The following is a 17,667-nucleotide window of genomic DNA, read 5'->3' as shown; positions in this document are numbered from 1 at the left end:
ATTCAATGTTGTTTTGATAAACAGAAATTAATAATTTTAACAAACTACTCTTTCATATTAATCTAACCGATTGAGTTAAAAAAAAAATATGAGCAAACGGAGGGTGTGTCAGGCCACTTTAGTAGCTGGAGGTTATAAACAATTGGTTATATCAGTGGTTCTCCAACTTTTTTACACCAAGAACTACCTTAAAAAAATCACCATCATGTTATTTAATTGTAAGTCACTGTCACAATATGCGCAGTTTGAACATCAACACCACGCTTAAATAGAATAAATTGTTAACCAGGATGAGTAAAAAGTTGAAAGGAAAACGTACCACTTTCTTTGCAAACAGTTCTAAAATATTCCATTCAAATGTATTGTATGTGAAAGTTAAATACAACTGACTGAATAAAATTATTTTCAACAAATGTATTTTATTGGTATAAAAAAAAAGCAATTTGAACATTTTTTTTGCGTACCACTAGAGGAAGCCTGCGTACCACACTTTGAGAATCAGCGGTTGATATGATAAATAGCACAAGGTCATTCACACGGTGTCTGCTCTAAGCTTTAAAACTCTTCCAAAATAAGTAAGTATTTCAACAAATTTCTTCATTAGTGGGTCAAAAAATGTCTGAGAGGGGACATGACGGCTAGAGGAAGGAAGAAAAAAAAAACTAAAAAAGAGGTCCCTTGGCAGGCTGTACGCAGTCTCAGTAAATTCCACAGTGCTCCACATGAAGACGTTATTACTGTTCCTTACATCATGTCTGTTGGCCTGTGAGCTGTAGACACAGAGGATGACAACAAATCCACTGCAGGCCAATCATGCGGAGCCCCAAGTCATTTTCAAAACATGCTTTCTGATAATTAACATAATTCTCACATAGTGCAATGATGCTCTAAATTCTTTGGCTGTAAAACAATGCGTGTTGTCTGGTGGTCTGGCTGCGAGCGCAGTGTGACATAAAAAAAAACAAAAAACAAAAAAAAACACAACAACACTTGGAGACTAACCCCATTTTCAGGGATGGGCGGATGATCGCAGTGGCCCAAATTACATCACAGGAATAATGCTCCACTTACATCAGAAAAAAAAAAAGTTTTCAAGGCTCATTCTCTCATAAAGGAGAGTTGAATCATTTTTCCAGGCCCCATTTGGCTGCTGCTGCCTACGGCCTAACTAGCAAAACAAAACTGAACAGCATGCTGGGAAATTCTTATTAGTTCTGTGTACACTTAACCAGTGAAGCTAAGTCTCTATTTAGAAAAGTCATTTTAAGAAGGTTCAGTGATGATATAGCCTTGGCAAGATCACGCCTCACCTGGGAAAAATTCCTGCCATTTCAGTTGTTTACGTTAACGATATAAGCTCCTTAATGGTAACTCGTGCCCATACCTTGCCAGGCAACCTTCGTCAAAGTTGAAAGTGAAATACCATTTCAGGTGGCTCTTTAGCTCGTGTGACGGTCCAAAGGGGTGAAGGACACCAGTAGAAATATGATTGACCTATGAAATGCTTATCAAATCATCGGATGGCTTTTGGACTCATTAGCATTTCCCAGTGCTGTTTCATTTACAACTCAGCAAGACTTCCACCAAGTTTCCACACCCTTCCTTCTGTCAAGACATATGGGCCCGTGAATCATAGCCATGGGCTCACTCATGTCTGGAAAAAAGTTATTCCACAAATATCACAAGTCGGTGCAAGACAAGGTTGAACCGTGTGTACGCGTGTGTGTGCGGGCATACAGTATGTTCACACAGAGGCATTTGCAAAAATGCCGTCTGTAAGAAACCAGTGAGAAATGATTGCATGTATACAAACACACAACATTGAGTGTGAGTGCTTGTGTCAGAGAGGAGGCAGTTTGTTCGTGTACCGTCTGTATTCGCAGAAAAGCAAGACAGCATCAATAATGTAGCATCTTGGCGAGTGGGAGTCCACAAAGTCCAATTAGTTTCAAAGCTAAAGGAACAAAGGCTTCGCTATTTGTCAAACAGGACATGCTGTAGTATACCCAGCTCCAACTCAGACCTGATCTGCAGAAAAGATCCAGTAAAGTGATGTTAGCGGGGCTTAGCACAGGAAAGTCCAACACCAAAGGCGGCTAAAAGTGATCTTCAAAAGAAACGTCCTGAGTCTCCTCAGATCTGTTGACATTTCATCGCCGCAGACAGGCCCACCTTAAACTTGCATTCCAACTGCAAACTCACCTTTTACACACAATCTAAACGGCCTCAGTCCAACAACTGACATTCTACTCAATTCACCATAACTGGGATTGGTAGAGCGTGAGATACATTCCTACAAGACAAGAGGAGCTCGGGTGCATTAACACACGTAATTCAACTTCTGTTCTCCAAATATGTTTATAGGTTTCTAAATTTAGTCACTTTATTCAATAGTTCGCTTCCTTTTCAGATACTAAATTAACATGACACCACCATCTTAAATACATGAAGAAGGCTAGTCGGTGTATGGTGTAGTGAGTCAAACAGGCCTCGTTGATAGCGTTAATCATATGGGCCATGTGCAACCGATACATTACATTAGCAAACAGCAGAGTGCAATTTGAAGTCACAGTAATGTGAAACCATTCATTTAATTATAAATTAGGGATGTTCGAGACCACGTTCTTTCAGACTGATACTAGTACAACAACTCAAGCATAGACACTTAAATCATATATCAAGCAGTACCGATAACAAGTACCTATATCACCAGTACTTCAGATAGTGAAAATTCACAGAAAAAAAACAATGACAGATCATTTAAAAAAAAAAAAGAGCCAAATAGCATTTTCCTAAGAATTACACGAGACTATTGGCAAATTTCTATGATCTCTTTGTTTATAATATATATATTGTGTAAATAAATAAATAAATACATAAATACCATTTGAAAAATAATGCATTAGCCAGAAAAAGTTTGTACAACTTCTTTCCAAGAAAAACAGCCAAGTGCAAAGAATTAAACTGAATATAACAGTCCTTCATGTCACATTTCGGTATACCTCCTACTTCACCAGAGTTATGACAATACAAGTTTGTCACCATTTAATTAAGCTCAGTCTGAGCAGTGGTGACAGCCACGTATTGACTTAGAAGACGAAGAAGAAATCTGATGTCATGTCATAGCACTCTCGTAAGCGGGAAATAACATCAATAAAAAAAGAAATACGAGACTGATGGTTGAGAATTACAATACAGACCAAACGTGAATGTCCGGTACAAGCCAAGAACGCAACCCCAGCGATCCAAGGCTTACGACTGCACTGTTCAAAACTTAGAGGCTAATACCATCCAATGTCTACCACATCAATGATCGGCAAACTTTTAACTTGTTACAAATAAACATGAAAAGTAAAACAGAAAAAAAGTGTCACGCCACACTATCACATCTCAGAAATTCAGTTCACCATTTTTGTATTCATAATTCAGTCTTCAGTTCACTTGCACACTTATTGAGGATTTACCATAAGTTCCACACTACAAAACACACTTGATTAAACAGAAATAAACACATTTTACATAGATTGGCTGCTTCTTCGTATGAGTGGTCGCTGGTCTCCACATCATGAGGAATTTGCAAAGAAAGACCTCACAGACAAGTATTTACCTTAAGCACGAGTAGACATTTTTTCCTCCCCAAACTACTTTTTTCCAAATGAAGCCAGATACACAGAAACATCCCGGAAGCTTTCGCAGACTCATGTTGTCAAAACGAGGCAATTTCGCTGACAAGCTTATACCGGGGTCACGCTGAAGAGACGGCTGCATTTATGGCACTTGCTCCCTATGCTCAACAAACTCAACTCAAAATATTTGCATATTACATTCGAATTGGCAAGCCAATATGCAGCTGGGGTGATCCTCTTTTGAGAACAATCAGCTGACGAGACTTGCTAATCATCGTGTGGCATGTTCTGCAGAACATCTCAACTTTGAAGCTAATGAAGCCATTTGCATGTTTAGGACGCTTTCAGAAGAACACAAGTACATGTACAGCTGGTTGTGTATCCATGGTGATCGACACTTACAGGTTTATATCGGAGGGCATCTCGGTAGGAGCCAAACAGAGCGGCCTGCGCTCTCAGGAAGGCCCGCGCCACGCCACTTCCTGTTGCTGTTGACTGCTTCTTGAGCTTGCTCTTCAGAGAGGACACCTGGTGGAAAACATGACGAGAGAAATGCAGTCAGAGAGGTACGGATACGGGGGGTAAAAGTTAAATTATCACCTCTGAAATTGGCGGGAGGGAAGCAGCTAGCCCATTCTGAGTGTGAAATATCACATTTGCAGGTCATCACAAAAAAAGAAAAATAGACATGAGAAAAGGAAAAAGGAACCCCCGTGCGTATGCGTTGCGCTGCTGCGAGCACCTGCTGTTTTGCTAATTGAGCATAGGATGTGGGGTGGCAAGAGGGGAAATGGAAACTCACAATCTTGCTTTTACTCACACAGCCACTCTCCTCCCCATCACCTTTTTGCTTTTGACTTATCCTTCCATTTTTTATTCCCCGACTTCTTCCCACCTCCACTGTGTTCCCCTCCCCCTCATGGTTCTTCCAGCTCCCTCTAGAAAGGGCCTCTTGACATAAAATGTCTTTAATTATTTTCCCCTCTCCTCGCCGCGGCTCCAAGACTTCAGGCGAGAGGAGAGGAGCAGCAGGCCTGAGCTTGTTTTAGGATGACAAAAGATTCACCCTGGCCATGGTCCCCGGGGAGTCTGGGAAAGAAGTTGTCAAGAGTCTCTCCTCACCTGCTCGGCAGCAGTCTGACTGAGCGAGGAGGAGAAGGAGGAGTGGGGGAGGATGAGGAGGAGGCAGAGAGGGACTGCTGTTCTCTGTGTGGGATGTGCCAGCTTTGCTGATTGCGCATCCTTTCAGTGGCCTCGACATTTGATCAGGTTCTAATTCCGCTGACAGAAATACAAGGAATCATGATGTCCTGGTTTATACATTAAACAATAAAAATTATTTTAAATAATTCTCCGACTACATTTCGTTGCCATGTAATATCTTGGAGATAATATGACAAATATGGATCTTGTCATATAGTCCAATAAATAATGTTGTACAGTGCAAATAATATTTTTTTATGAGAAATACACACGTACAATTAAGTTTTGCTGTGCTGAAAATAACGTTTTTATTTTATCCAAATATTTCACTTAGCATCAAATATGCCAATTTGATACTAATTAAAATGCATTAGCTTTTTAAGAAAAAAACGATACATTTTTATGGAACAAGTTTGACATGTATGTGAGATGTTCCTCTTATTACACTATATTAGTAGTTGATTAAAACAAAACAACTACATCTGTAAATTATATATTCAATGTCTGAATGTGGACGTCATTTCATATTTAAAGACTTGGACTTCTTGCGGGTACTTCAACAGGGTATTCCTCTAAATGTGGAGAGAGAAAACAGATTGTACAATGCGAAAAGAAAATATTGCACGGTAAGGAGTGAGATAATATTTATCTGATTTAATGAGAAATTCAGCAACGAATACAGCGTTGCAATAACGTAAATGATGCTGTTGTGTTACAATGTAACCCAGAAACTCAGACTCTCTGGATTTGGATTGCTACATATAAAATTGGTTATTGGTTGCAATGTCATTTACCATCATCTATCGACATTACACCAAACACAATCTCAGTCACTCTGTGCAGCCATTGTAATTATACACGGTTTCTCAAGCATATACAGTCTCAAATTTTTCCCTAATATTATTTATGTATTTATGTATTTATTTATTTTTAGTTGGGGGGGAACCCATCGTCTGTGTACGGAATGTTTATCAGCGTTTTTTAGGAGACGTTTTAGGGTTTAATTGAGGTTGTTATTATTTTTTTCCCCCCAATACATTTCAACAGCCGTCAATTATCGGATGGTCCCGTGAATAGGGAGAGTCAACTGTACAGTAAATAATCAAGTTGTTAAGATAGACTGGATGAATTGGTCATCTTCTGATCGAATCAGTGATCAGTTATCTTTTTTTTTTTTTATCTCCAAAATCCTGATCGCTTAAAGCCTAGTACATATGCCACTCAGAGTATGCATATAATTAATATTAATATCTTATATCCATGGCTTATCGAACCAGAAACATCCCTCACTATGCCAAAAATTGCAATTTAATATAAGTGATGCTGACTGTGTGTGAATCCATCACCAAATGACACCATGTTGCTTGGCATTACAGGACAATTGTGATTACAAACGGCCAAATAATCACGCTGTGAAGCGGCAGCGATCCTGAGACATTTCTGTCTGAGTATCCGCAATTAGCCGATCGGGAAAACTTCAGGGAGGAGAAGCAAAGTGTTCAGAGAGCTCAGGCGGAGGACAGGCGGAAAGGAACAGAGAGTGCGAGCAGAAGAAAGAAGGCAACAGAGAGATGGAGAGAGTGTCAGTCTTAAACTGGGACAGAGACAAAATGAGCAGCGTCTTTTCATTTCTCCTGGGCTTTCTCACTCTCCACAGCGTCCCCGTGCTGCCATCGCAAATGCTCCCAGGCATCAAACGGAAAGTTTATCACGGTTAAATTAACAAGTGTCATCTCCATATTCACTCATTGTGCTAAATGCTTTTATGTTTGTGTAAAGCTCTTTCTAGAATTAATATTTCATGTTTATGTGCATTTTCATTTTTTCCCAATCCTTGCAATTCATTAAAATGTCTTTTTATTTCTCCCGTATTTGGTGGTGGGGGTGTGCGAATCAAAGTGAACACAATGTCAGTCTAAGTGGGGGAGGCATACCCCAAAGACTGTCAGACAAGACGGGCTAGCGGAGTTTACTCTGCACACAGAGTTAGTTGTGTGCAGCAGCTTTGAACGGCTGAGAGCATTGCGCTGGCAAACACTTTTTAATGAGGTGGGGACACAATCAGTTGGGTTCTCTTCCTCAGTGTTAGGGGTGAAAAAGTTGTGTTCAAAAGTCGAAGGGTGATTAAAATTCCTCCTATGTCACATGTGGGCGATCAATCAGCAGTCACAAATCAGCGCGTGAAACATACTTGAATATTGGTTTTGTCAAGAGAGACAAAAGCATAGCCCCACTATCGGTATGTACCTTTTGCATATCACATGAAAATAAGTGTGTTTTGGTAATTGGAGTTTGACTGCGCAGCCTACGCCGCAATCATCAGGTACGTCTCTACGGTAATGGCTCTGTCAAACTAATTAACTTCTCCAGTTTGAGTGAAACTAACGAGACACGTACAGGCATCAGAGGAAGGCCAGGCTCTACAGGTGATAACCCTATTTGGCAGTGACATTTTTTAGTGTAAAGTCACAGTGGCGGTGATGAGATCAAAGCCAGAGAGTCCCCCATTGGGTCCAATTAGAACTATTGCATTGTGCGGGGAAAGGATGGCGGCCGGGGAGGGGGAGTGGGTGGCTGGGGGGTGCGGCGGCAGAGGGAAAGAAAACTGTTGAGTTATGATATTCATAATCTATGCAGAGAGGCCTTTCCAGCCCAGGTCTTCTCCCCATAGCTGTGATCTTTTCAATTTACATCAAGGGAGGACGGTCGCGGATGAAAGCGGGGCATCCGAGGCGCGCAGCCCACAGAGGGCAGACACGGGGCCTCATTAAGGCCCGGCCCAGCCAGCCCCAAACAGGGTTTGAAGTGCGTCACATAAAGAGCACGGGGTCAAAGGTCAGACAACGAACAGATCTCCATTTAACTCTCCAGCTGGAGACGGTAATTAGCAGGTGCAATGATGATCACTGCTTGACTATAAGGGATGATACCACACTATCAAGACATCTGTGCGCGCGTGTGCTGCGATGCATTAATATGTATACAAAACAAGGAGAAATAAAGTACGCCTATTCCGGTGAGATGCTGACATTCAGCCAAATCTTTTCAACAAATCCTTAGAAAAGCCTTGCTGAAATATTGATCTTTACTTGTTGAAATAAAAGCACCACTGCGCTGGGAATGTTACACATTTGATGCATGATGAAAATGTACTTCATACACTCTATAACACTGTGTATATGCGGGTAATATGTATGCGCATTTTAAATAAATCAAGCATCTGAATGCTCTAATAACACATTTAAAAAGAAAACAAAAAAAAAACAGTTCACCATTTCCACTCTTAATGTATGTTGTATTGAAACATGATTTAAATTTGACCAGTTTGATTATTAACAAATGTTCATAAATTTAAGATCAACACACCATCACCCGTTTACCTTATTTGGACGTCACTGGCCTGAATTAACGGTTTTGGTAATTAGCAAACCTGTTCTATTTCTGTCCTAATACATTATTAGCCTTCATTCAGATCAGAAATTCACTTTTGATTTCTTATTACTGGTCAAATTGGTAAAATGTGGAAAGCTTACTGAAACTGAGTGTCTGAATTGAATTGAAGTCGTTCATGAAGCTGGGTTGTGTATGAGAAACGGAACACGTTTTCTCATACATTTGATACGGTCAGAGACCCTGTTAATATCATAGTAGATATTGAAAATTATAGTACAATCAATTAAAGCAAAGATAAGTTGCACACAAAACCACACTAAAATTCAGCTCAAGCATCAGCCTTCAACCCTGACACTTGCCTGTTGTGCAAAAAAAAAAAAAGAATAAAGTTAGGATTTCTTCTTCCCCCCAAAAAATCTCGACCAAAAAAAAACCTCTGAATGTTTTGTTTAAGATTCTGTCCATGGAAAGAAAGCCATGGGGACGCAATTAAAGAACTACAAAGAAAAAAAATCGCTATGAAAATCTCCCACTTTCTTTTGATGTGCTGCAGTTTGAACTGTATGCGCACACACAAAATGAACAAAGACACACTGAACAGGCATGTCCTTTCACATATGAGCACAAATAAAATATGCTCTTTTCAACTCTCATATTCATGCATTTACTGTATTTAAAGTCGGAGAAATTGAAGGATTTAACGATTTAAAATAATGAGGAAAATAGTCTTCTGTTTTTAATCGGGCCTTTGGTCGTATTTGATCGAGGGATGAGTTAAAATACAGACGCGATTAGTTGCAATTAAGGTGTGGTGAGACATGTAATTCTTAGTTTCACAGCGTGTTTTACAGGCGACATGATGCACGAGTCAGGTGAAATAAATCAGGGAGGAAAAGACTGTTTAATAGGCATTGCCATGAGATTTTCCCTCGTGTGGGGCTATTTTGTCAAGCTGACCTCTTAAAGCAGCTGAGCAGCTGAGTTTTGCATACATAATTAACTACAGTTAAATGTCATCTCGAGCATCGCCGAACCAACGCAGTGGGTGATGGCGCTCTCCCCTTTTTTTTTTTCTTCTAAACTTCTGATCCACGGAACCGCAATTTGAAAATGAAGGCCACGTGAGTAAACGAGTGTGTCACAGCATGAGTGTGCGTGCGTGAGTGTATATGCTCCATGCCCATTTAAAATCTCAAACGGCAAATTTATAATGTAAAAATGAAAAGCATTTAAAATACAAAAGCCAAAAAATAATAATAATAATAATAATTTAGCAGCATGACTTTACCGTATATCTGTTTGGACATTTGCAGGCCTCATATTTGCGAGCGAATGCAAATGTTTGAGTTTGCCCGCTGCCGCCGACTGCATGATGATGTAGATGTTGTTTTCGGGGAGCGAATACCAAATTAAAGGCGCAATGTTTGATTAAGTGTGCCAGGTGATCTCAGGAGAGGTGTGCAGACACAACCTCAGCCCCCTCATTCATTTGTAAACCTCCAAAGAGAGGCTTGAAATACAGGAAGTGGGAGTGTACGCTGTATATTTACCCCTTGATTGGGAATACAAATGATCAAATGCGCGACGGCTCTGAGTGTATGAGTACACGGTGTCAGCAAAGTAGCGAGAGGCAGAGAGGAGGAGAAAAGAAGGAATTAGGCTGTGATGTGAGAGAGCATCAGAAAAATAAGGATGTAAAGCTGCATTGTAGCACCTCACCTTGAATACGTGGCACAGAAAGAATAATACATGAAAAATTGGTTGCAGATCAGTTGCGGGGATCAAATAAAAATATTATTCAGTCACACACTGTTTGTTTTCAGAATTAACAGAATCCTAATTTGCTATTCTTGGATACTTTTAATGACTAGCGAGGTAAACAGCCCAACCAACCAAAAGCCAATTATAAAAGTTATCAGCACAATGTCTATGCAGAGGAGAAGCGGTGTGTCTCAAAAGAAAAAGAAACCAAAATACCTTGATCTTCCAGCTGAAATTTACTATTTTTCTCTTCAGGATGCTTGTCAACACATTGATTTTACTGACACGAGCAGTGTCTCTGTGCAATTAATATTGTTTATTCACGCATATAAACTACTCAAAGAATTCAATTCTTTGCAAACTCTAACAATATGATTTTTCCAGAGATAATCAAAACAAAAGAAAATGTAAATAAGCAAAAGCAAAGCCATAAAAAGCAACGCCAAAAAATTGCCCGGTTTAGTTAAAAATGGAAACGTAGATCCTTTTGAGTCCCATTACGCGATCATTCTTTCAGGTTTTTTTTTTTTTTTTAAGCAACCGGAACTGCTACTGGCGTGGTAGCATTTGTGGAAGTCAATAAATCTAAAATATTATGTGTGAAATTGTGGGGAAAGACCATTAAGGGGGCGGGCAGTTGTGGAGCCAGTGTAGGGGTCCCGTCTGAGGAAGGACGGCTAATTCGGGACAACTGTGAACTCTGAACCCGCTAAAAGCACGACCACTGGTCAGTCGGCCGGCGTAATAGGGTCCACATGTGCTCACAGCCTGCGTCGCCTTAATTAGCAGGATCTCATAAGGTTTGCTTAAATCAACATCAGAGCGCTTCGCTTTTGCTCTTACACTTGAAATAGACATAAAAATCCTGCCTGTGGCCTGAAGCTTTGAATCTATTTCACTTTATTTATACATTCACACAAAGTGACACTGGGCTTTTAAAGTGAGAATAATACAGCAGGCTTTGGAGAGAAATGAAGGGCGGCTTCAGTGGCTCGCAAACAATGTGTGGCTGCTAAGCTCAGGCAGAGAATCACTCAGTATTAATCAAGACTGTAGGCCTGTGTTTGACTACACAATGCCTCAAACATCCCCCCGTGTGTAAACACAAACATCAAATGCCACGTGGCATGTCCTCATCGCTAACAAGCTGACTAACAAGAGACCTGGAATTCCACTTAATTAGTACCTGCTCGCTTGCTTATTAATCCAGCAGCCCGGGTGAAAAGATGAGAGCAGGCAGCAAAAAGCAAAGAATAGGACTGAAAACAACAAGTCATTTGCCGTGTTAAATATATTAATGCTGGTGTACTTTCCGTTTCAGGTGGTGTAATTTGACATGACGTGTGGGCTATGTTCTGTCATTAGTCAGGAAAACCGGGGAGGACCTGATCAAAGCTAAAAAGGCTCAGTCTGCCACTTAATTTATCACAAGGCAAAGACAAAAGCTTCCCTCTTGGCTTCTGTCGCTGAAAAAAAATCCTGACTTGGTTATATGACAAAGTCACTTCGCGAATAATTTGGGCTCGACTCCCTGGGTGCAGAACACCGATGAGCCGAAAGAAAGGATTAAGTTTAAATTTTCCTTATCATTTTGGACAAATCTATGCTTCGAATTAGTGTTGCACCAAGTAACTTGTCACCAGTGGCATACCGTGAATTTTGCCTCACAAAAATAACGTGACAGCATCAATTCCAAGACGCAGTAGTTTGCGGTATGGAGCGAAAGCGCTCCAACCGCTCATATCAGAGGCGGCGTGCATACAAGGTGGATGACGGGCATCAGGTTACATCCTACCCGTAAGGAACGGCTTGAACACAATATTTAAAAATCAGAGCCTGGATGTGTACTTTGTCATGTTCAGAGTCTAACTTTCAACACGATTTGCTTTTCAAGCAGACATTTTGAGCTGGCGTCCTGGGATAGACTCCATTCACCGAGCGAATGGTTATTAATGTTTAATCATTTTAAATGCTGTTCCATCAATTTTTCCAAAGTATTTAAAATTTTATTTTTTATTTCATCAAAAGTATTAGAATAAAAATTCTCATAGTAGTTGTTTGAATTAATACAACCCAAACAAACAATGGCAAGTTGTTCAGTTAGCTATTATTCCACCGTTTTAAGTTTTTGCTGAGGTATCGTTTCAGTATTACGGCACTTCATGCCGTAAAAACACAACTTCAAATCCTGTGTGAATAGTTTGGGGAAGGCCCTCTTCACTTCCACAGTGCACAAAGCAATGTCCTTTATGGCATCAGCGAATAAACAGAACAGAGATTGTGTTCAAGGTCTCCCTTCTCAGGTCTGAAAAGCAACCTCAAATTATTCTTCATAATCAATAATAAAAAAAAAAGAAAGAAGGTTTCATAGGTTTAAGGTTTCAAGATGATGACTGCATTACAAAAGCAGGTAGTAGGGGAAAGTTCTGGGGGAGTTGCATGGTTTGTTATCTGCTGGATAGTCGATTGAAATATATACAGTCGTTCTGACCAGAGGTCGGCATGCAGAGGAATCAGAGTCTATAGTGTTAGCACTGTGGGTAATAACGTGTATGTGTGTGCAACCTCGGCGGGGGGGCTCCCACGCCTGGCAGAGGCGCTTTAATACACACCGTCTGAAAACTGATAAACAAACAATCCCGCTTCGACAGAGACAAGGGAAGACAAGTTGTGCATTGTTTGAGCGTGTCTGTCTGCGCGTGTGCGTGTGTGTGTGTGTGTCTGTTGGTGTGCGTGCGTGTGGGGGTGTGTTTGTGCGCGTGTATATACCTGTGTGCGAGTGCAAATGCCGGAGTGACCCTGAAGCTGGTCACCGTTACAGGAAGCATCTCCACAGTATCATTGCGCCATTAATTAAAGAGACGACGCGCTGGCAGGTGGCTTCACAGCCCACACTGGTAATTGGCCCCCTTCTTCCCACTCTCTCCCCCTTGAAAATCAGCCATTGCCTCTTCCCACTGCCTCATTCCCACCTCCTACCCCTCGCTCTCAGAAACGTGCCAGTGGGCAGGCAGCAAGGCAAGACTTGGTAAAATAATGATAAGAAAGGATGGAGATGAAGGGAAGGGAGTTGCAAGTTTTCCCACATGCCTCTGATGGTCAGGGAACGATGTTTGCCTTCAAGCGCTGTACAGAGCAACGGGAGTTTACTTAAGACAGCCGCAATCTGAGGGCCCAGTGCTGCAGACATTAATGATGTGGGGAGGGGGACAGAACAATACAATGACAAGTTTTGGTGCAATGAATAAGTCAGTATACGGGAGGGGTGAAGACTAAGAAAATGTGCATCACGTTTATTCTTGTCCTAAGACAAAAAAGAAATAAAGGCTGCTGATTGTGCAATGGCGTGCGAGTGTCTCACCACATCACTGGGAAGGTTATGCAGATCATCAAACGGACTCTCCAGTGTGTTCGTGTCCACGTTCAGGATGACCACATCCTCCAGCGACCGACTGCGCACTCTCTACAAGAAGACAACATGCCAATTTTCAGCTTTCAATTAATACAGGTGGGAGCACAATTCTTGAGTGATACAAAATAAAAGTAAACAGTATGATGTAGATGCAAACAAGTCATTTTAGTTAAGCATTGGTAGAACAGGAAGTGTTTTGACATGGGATACTTCAACTTTGTGTAACTGTAGCAATGTCTGTCCTTGTGGTAAAACAATGAAAACTTCTACAATTATGGCCTCTCCACAACAGAAAAAAAGGCCATTGTCTATAAAGTAATACTTTTTAGCGCAACATTGAAAAAAAGGGAGTTTTAGTTTCTAGTTGAAAAGTTGTGCATTCACAGTATAACTGTGTTGAGGATGCGGGTTATGGGAATAATTCATCTCCAGTGGACATCATCAACGTACACTTTTGTGAACTGAATAAAAAAATAAAAAAAATAAAGAAGAGGTCAGCATTTTAGAGTTTCAATGAAGGTTTTAGAAGCAGTGGCAGGCTCCTGCCTCAAACAACTACATATTGTATACTCTACTTGCTTGCAACCTTCTCACCTACCAGTGTAAGAGTCAGTAGCAACTCGCACGAGGTCCAGAAAAAAAAAAATACAAATCCCTCAGAAAGTCATGTTTCGTGTATGTGCATAATAATTAAAGTCACCAAGAAATGAGAGACACATTATACGATTTTTGAAAACACAAACTCACAGTAGAACTCTGACATTTTCAATATGGCATTAAGCTGAATACTATGCCTGCTTGACATGGTTTTGGCGTCCAAAAATTTTTGGACTCACTCAAACTTATTCATACATGCACGTCTGTTTAGAGAATAAAGATAATAGTGACGTTTGCAACATTCACTGACTCTCCTGTCCTGTAAATGAACAGCCAGAATAAAGGGTATCAAAGTAACTAATAGAGCAGAATTTATTTCAGGATCACCACTGAGGTGTCATTGATAAAGGCGCTGAACCTTCAACTGTGCACGTTGGTGCCCACGTTGCATGAACCACCAAGGAAATTTCACTTTCACAATAAATTCAATTTAAGTGATACAATAAAAAATGAATATTAATGTAGAAAAAATATTTATGGCCTGAATATTTTAAATCGACAGCTACACATACTGAAAATTACAAAAATTGCATTTCTGTAACTGTCTGAATTGACATTTTATAACTTGCCATTTATTAACTGGTCGGATGTGAACGGAAAAAGTCTGCACTCTACAAACCTCAATGAGATTTTTTGTTTTGGGATTGATATGGCATACACAATATGAATTCTCTGTATTTGATTGTTTTTTTCCCCTCCATTTTACTGTGCACAACTTTTCATGGAACACCGTTTCTCAGGCTTAGTGAGAATATATAAGACCTACAATAAAACAGTGTCTTTACGCGGCTTTACAATTGACAATGAATATGTGCAATCAGAACATCTTCATTGTAACACACAACTCGTCGCATGAAAAATGGCACTGAAAGAGGATATTTGAATGGTACATTTTCCTCAGCACAAGAATCTCATGCATCAATAACACAGTGATTCGGTGCTGCACGCACTGCATGCATCCTGATGGCAACAAACTCAACAATTATTTCATTTTGTTGTGATGCAGGAAGCAGGCAGGTGTGTGTGTGTGTTGGGGGAGCATAGTGTGTGAATTTTCTAGTTTGTCACTTTTGTGACAGCCTGTGCAGTGGAGGCTCACTTGCTGATCTGGACTAATTATGGAGTGGCAAGAAAGGGGGTCTGTCATGGATGCAGAGTGTGATAAATACTGCCACTGCCACAACTGTCAGACAACTATCACACACACACACACACACACACACAGACACCCCCGCACGCATGAGCTTGCAACATGCGCGCACAGACAATGGCAGTGGTGATGGCTTGCCCCACCAAATAATACAAAGGTTTATAACAATGGAGTTTGTTTGTGTTTCCTGCCTTTTTTTCCTCTCCTTCTCTTGTGTACCTAAGATTAAGAAAGAAAGTGGAGACGCTAGAGAGACAAAGAGGAAAACCATTGTGTGCAGTATTCCTTAAGTCAGGCTGCTGCTGTTTTTTTGTTGTTATATTACTTTTTAAAAACAAAAAATAGCAGGGCCCAAAATGGGAAAGGTAGTTACATCCTGACTTCATTAACAGTAAATTAATGCAGCAAAGTAACTAAATCATGGAACTTATTGCATATATTTGCTTGCTTTGCAAACTTTATCCAGCTGTACACAATTGGACATATACATAATGATGCATACATATTTGCATGCACTTTTATGTGCATATGCATAATAAAGAATAAAAAAAAAAAACATACCTCCAGCAGACTAAGATGAACTCCTACAAAGTACGGCATGGGGGCACTGCAGATGGAGAGAGGAAAACAATTCATCAGCACTCAAAATCACAGGGTAAAGTTGGTGCAACAAATTTCGCACATCCATCCCAAACTGTTTTAAATCACTGAATTTATTTTATGTACATAAGTGGCGGGGGAAGCTCATTTGAATTCCATGTTTTCAGAGGTCAATTTAATGCAGGGGTTTAAAATTCATCTTACACTACCCTCCATAATTATTGAGGTCTGGGGACTGAGATGACCATGGGAGGAACTTGATTCTGTGACGAGTGAACCATGACTACAATTTTCAATATGAGCGTATACTGTTTCAAATAAAATGGAATTCATTTTGAGGCTTTAAAAAACATTGTAACAAGCGCTGCCAAGAATTATGGAGGCCACTGGAGACAGACTGAGTGTGTCTAGGCCGCATGAATTATTTCACAAAAAGGGGGTTCAAGTATTCCCAAAAAAAAAAAAAAAAAAAAGTACAACTAATCCAGTCTTCTCCATCTTTATTAGCAACATTTCAGAACATAAACAGTTCTTCAGAACGTGAACAAGATTATTGACCCAGTCCTCTCTCTCAACTTCCTGGTACTCTGCATTCTCCTATGCATTCTCCTCAGCATGTCTAATTGAGTAATGACATCATGAGTACTGCAACTTTCTCCGTGCATCCAAAACATGGCGGGGTGCCCTTGTCCTCAACAAAACATACCATCCCCTGTTTTTTCTTGAAATTGGCTGTTGTCATCACCACCTTTCGCTTCATGGCAGCTTTTGAAAAAGACATGACTGGGACTGGATGACACAATATCAGAATATATTTCCTTCCACTTGGTGACACTTCAGAATTACATTTCGCTGAGAGCTGTCATGTGCCTGAGCTATGGTACCCCTAAGTTATGGGGAAAAAAAAAAAACCCCCACACACACACACACACACAGACACACAAAATGCCCAAGGCAACAACACGGCAAAAAATGTGGAGGCCGCTTTAACTTTGATGTTAAGTAGGGGACCGGCAAATTTCATCCTGTGGGCCACAAATAATCCCCGGGATGTGATTTTGAAACCCCAGTTTTAATGCATAATCTGCATTAAAAAGGCATTTGTCATTAAGTTTATGTCTGAAATTGACTTGCAATATTAGAGACCAAAGAGAATTTACAAAGGCAAAATTCTAAATTTATCAAACGTTAAAAATGCAAAGTTCTCGCTTTTTAACCAACAAAACAACAACATTTTTTTCAAATGCAAAAAGTTGATCAAATACACCTTAGCTTAGTTAGGTTACATGTAATCAACCAGAAAAGACAAAGACCGATATGAAAGGATGAAAAAAAAATATAATCGGTTACTATTTAGCACAATGAAATAAGAGCAATTTTATTAATTTTAACAACCCAAAATCGTATTTTTAAAAAAAAAAAAAACAACTGAAAAAATGCCTGTTGGCCTATGAAAATATAATCGCATATATATTTTTTTTTCACAATTTGGTCCTGTGCTATTTGGCCATTGACTTAAAATATATACGTCGCTATGATGACAATATATGTGGACGTACTGTAGATTTTTTAGATTTGTCAACAATGACTAAGTAGTCACAGTACCTCCATTCCACTCCAGTCTGGTGTCCATAAACTTGACTTCCGGCATAACCACAGCATATGTGACAGTTTGACTTGAGACGAACATGTCGAATCACTGAGTAATGTTTGCAATCCAATCCAGCAGTCAAACAGAGACACATTTTAAGACTCATACAGCCTATCTCTTATTAAATAGTGTTGTGTCAGATCATCTGTGCCCACGAGGATTCGGGGGCTGCAGGCCCATAATCAGCCTAATACAACCCAGCAACACACAGCAG

At 40.2% G+C, this 17,667-nt stretch overlaps 1 protein-coding gene across 3 annotated transcripts in view; it reads right to left on the bottom strand.

Moving 5' to 3' along the window:
* The window catches only part of dennd1b (DENN/MADD domain containing 1B), a 112,009-nt gene that overhangs the window by 28,219 nt on the left and 66,123 nt on the right, over positions 1 to 17,667 (bottom strand). For all 3 annotated transcript variants that reach the window (XM_088313661.1, XM_088313664.1, XM_088313663.1), the window contains 3 exons: positions 15,764 to 15,809; positions 13,345 to 13,446; positions 4,029 to 4,154 (listed from right to left, as the gene is read on the bottom strand). In XM_088313661.1, the coding sequence (XP_088169787.1) occupies positions 4,029 to 4,154; positions 13,345 to 13,446; positions 15,764 to 15,809 (274 nt within the window). The remainder of the gene's footprint in view (positions 1 to 4,028; positions 4,155 to 13,344; positions 13,447 to 15,763; positions 15,810 to 17,667) is intronic.

Source organism: Idiotropiscis lumnitzeri, chromosome 13 (assembly GCF_059441095.1).
Source record: "Idiotropiscis lumnitzeri isolate Australia: NSW breed Sydney's pygmy pipehorse chromosome 13, RoL_Ilum_1.0, whole genome shotgun sequence".
Taxonomy (NCBI): Eukaryota; Metazoa; Chordata; class Actinopteri; order Syngnathiformes; family Syngnathidae; genus Idiotropiscis; species Idiotropiscis lumnitzeri.
Note: the sequence above shows the minus strand (reverse complement) of the source record. Positions and strands in the feature narration are given on the sequence as shown.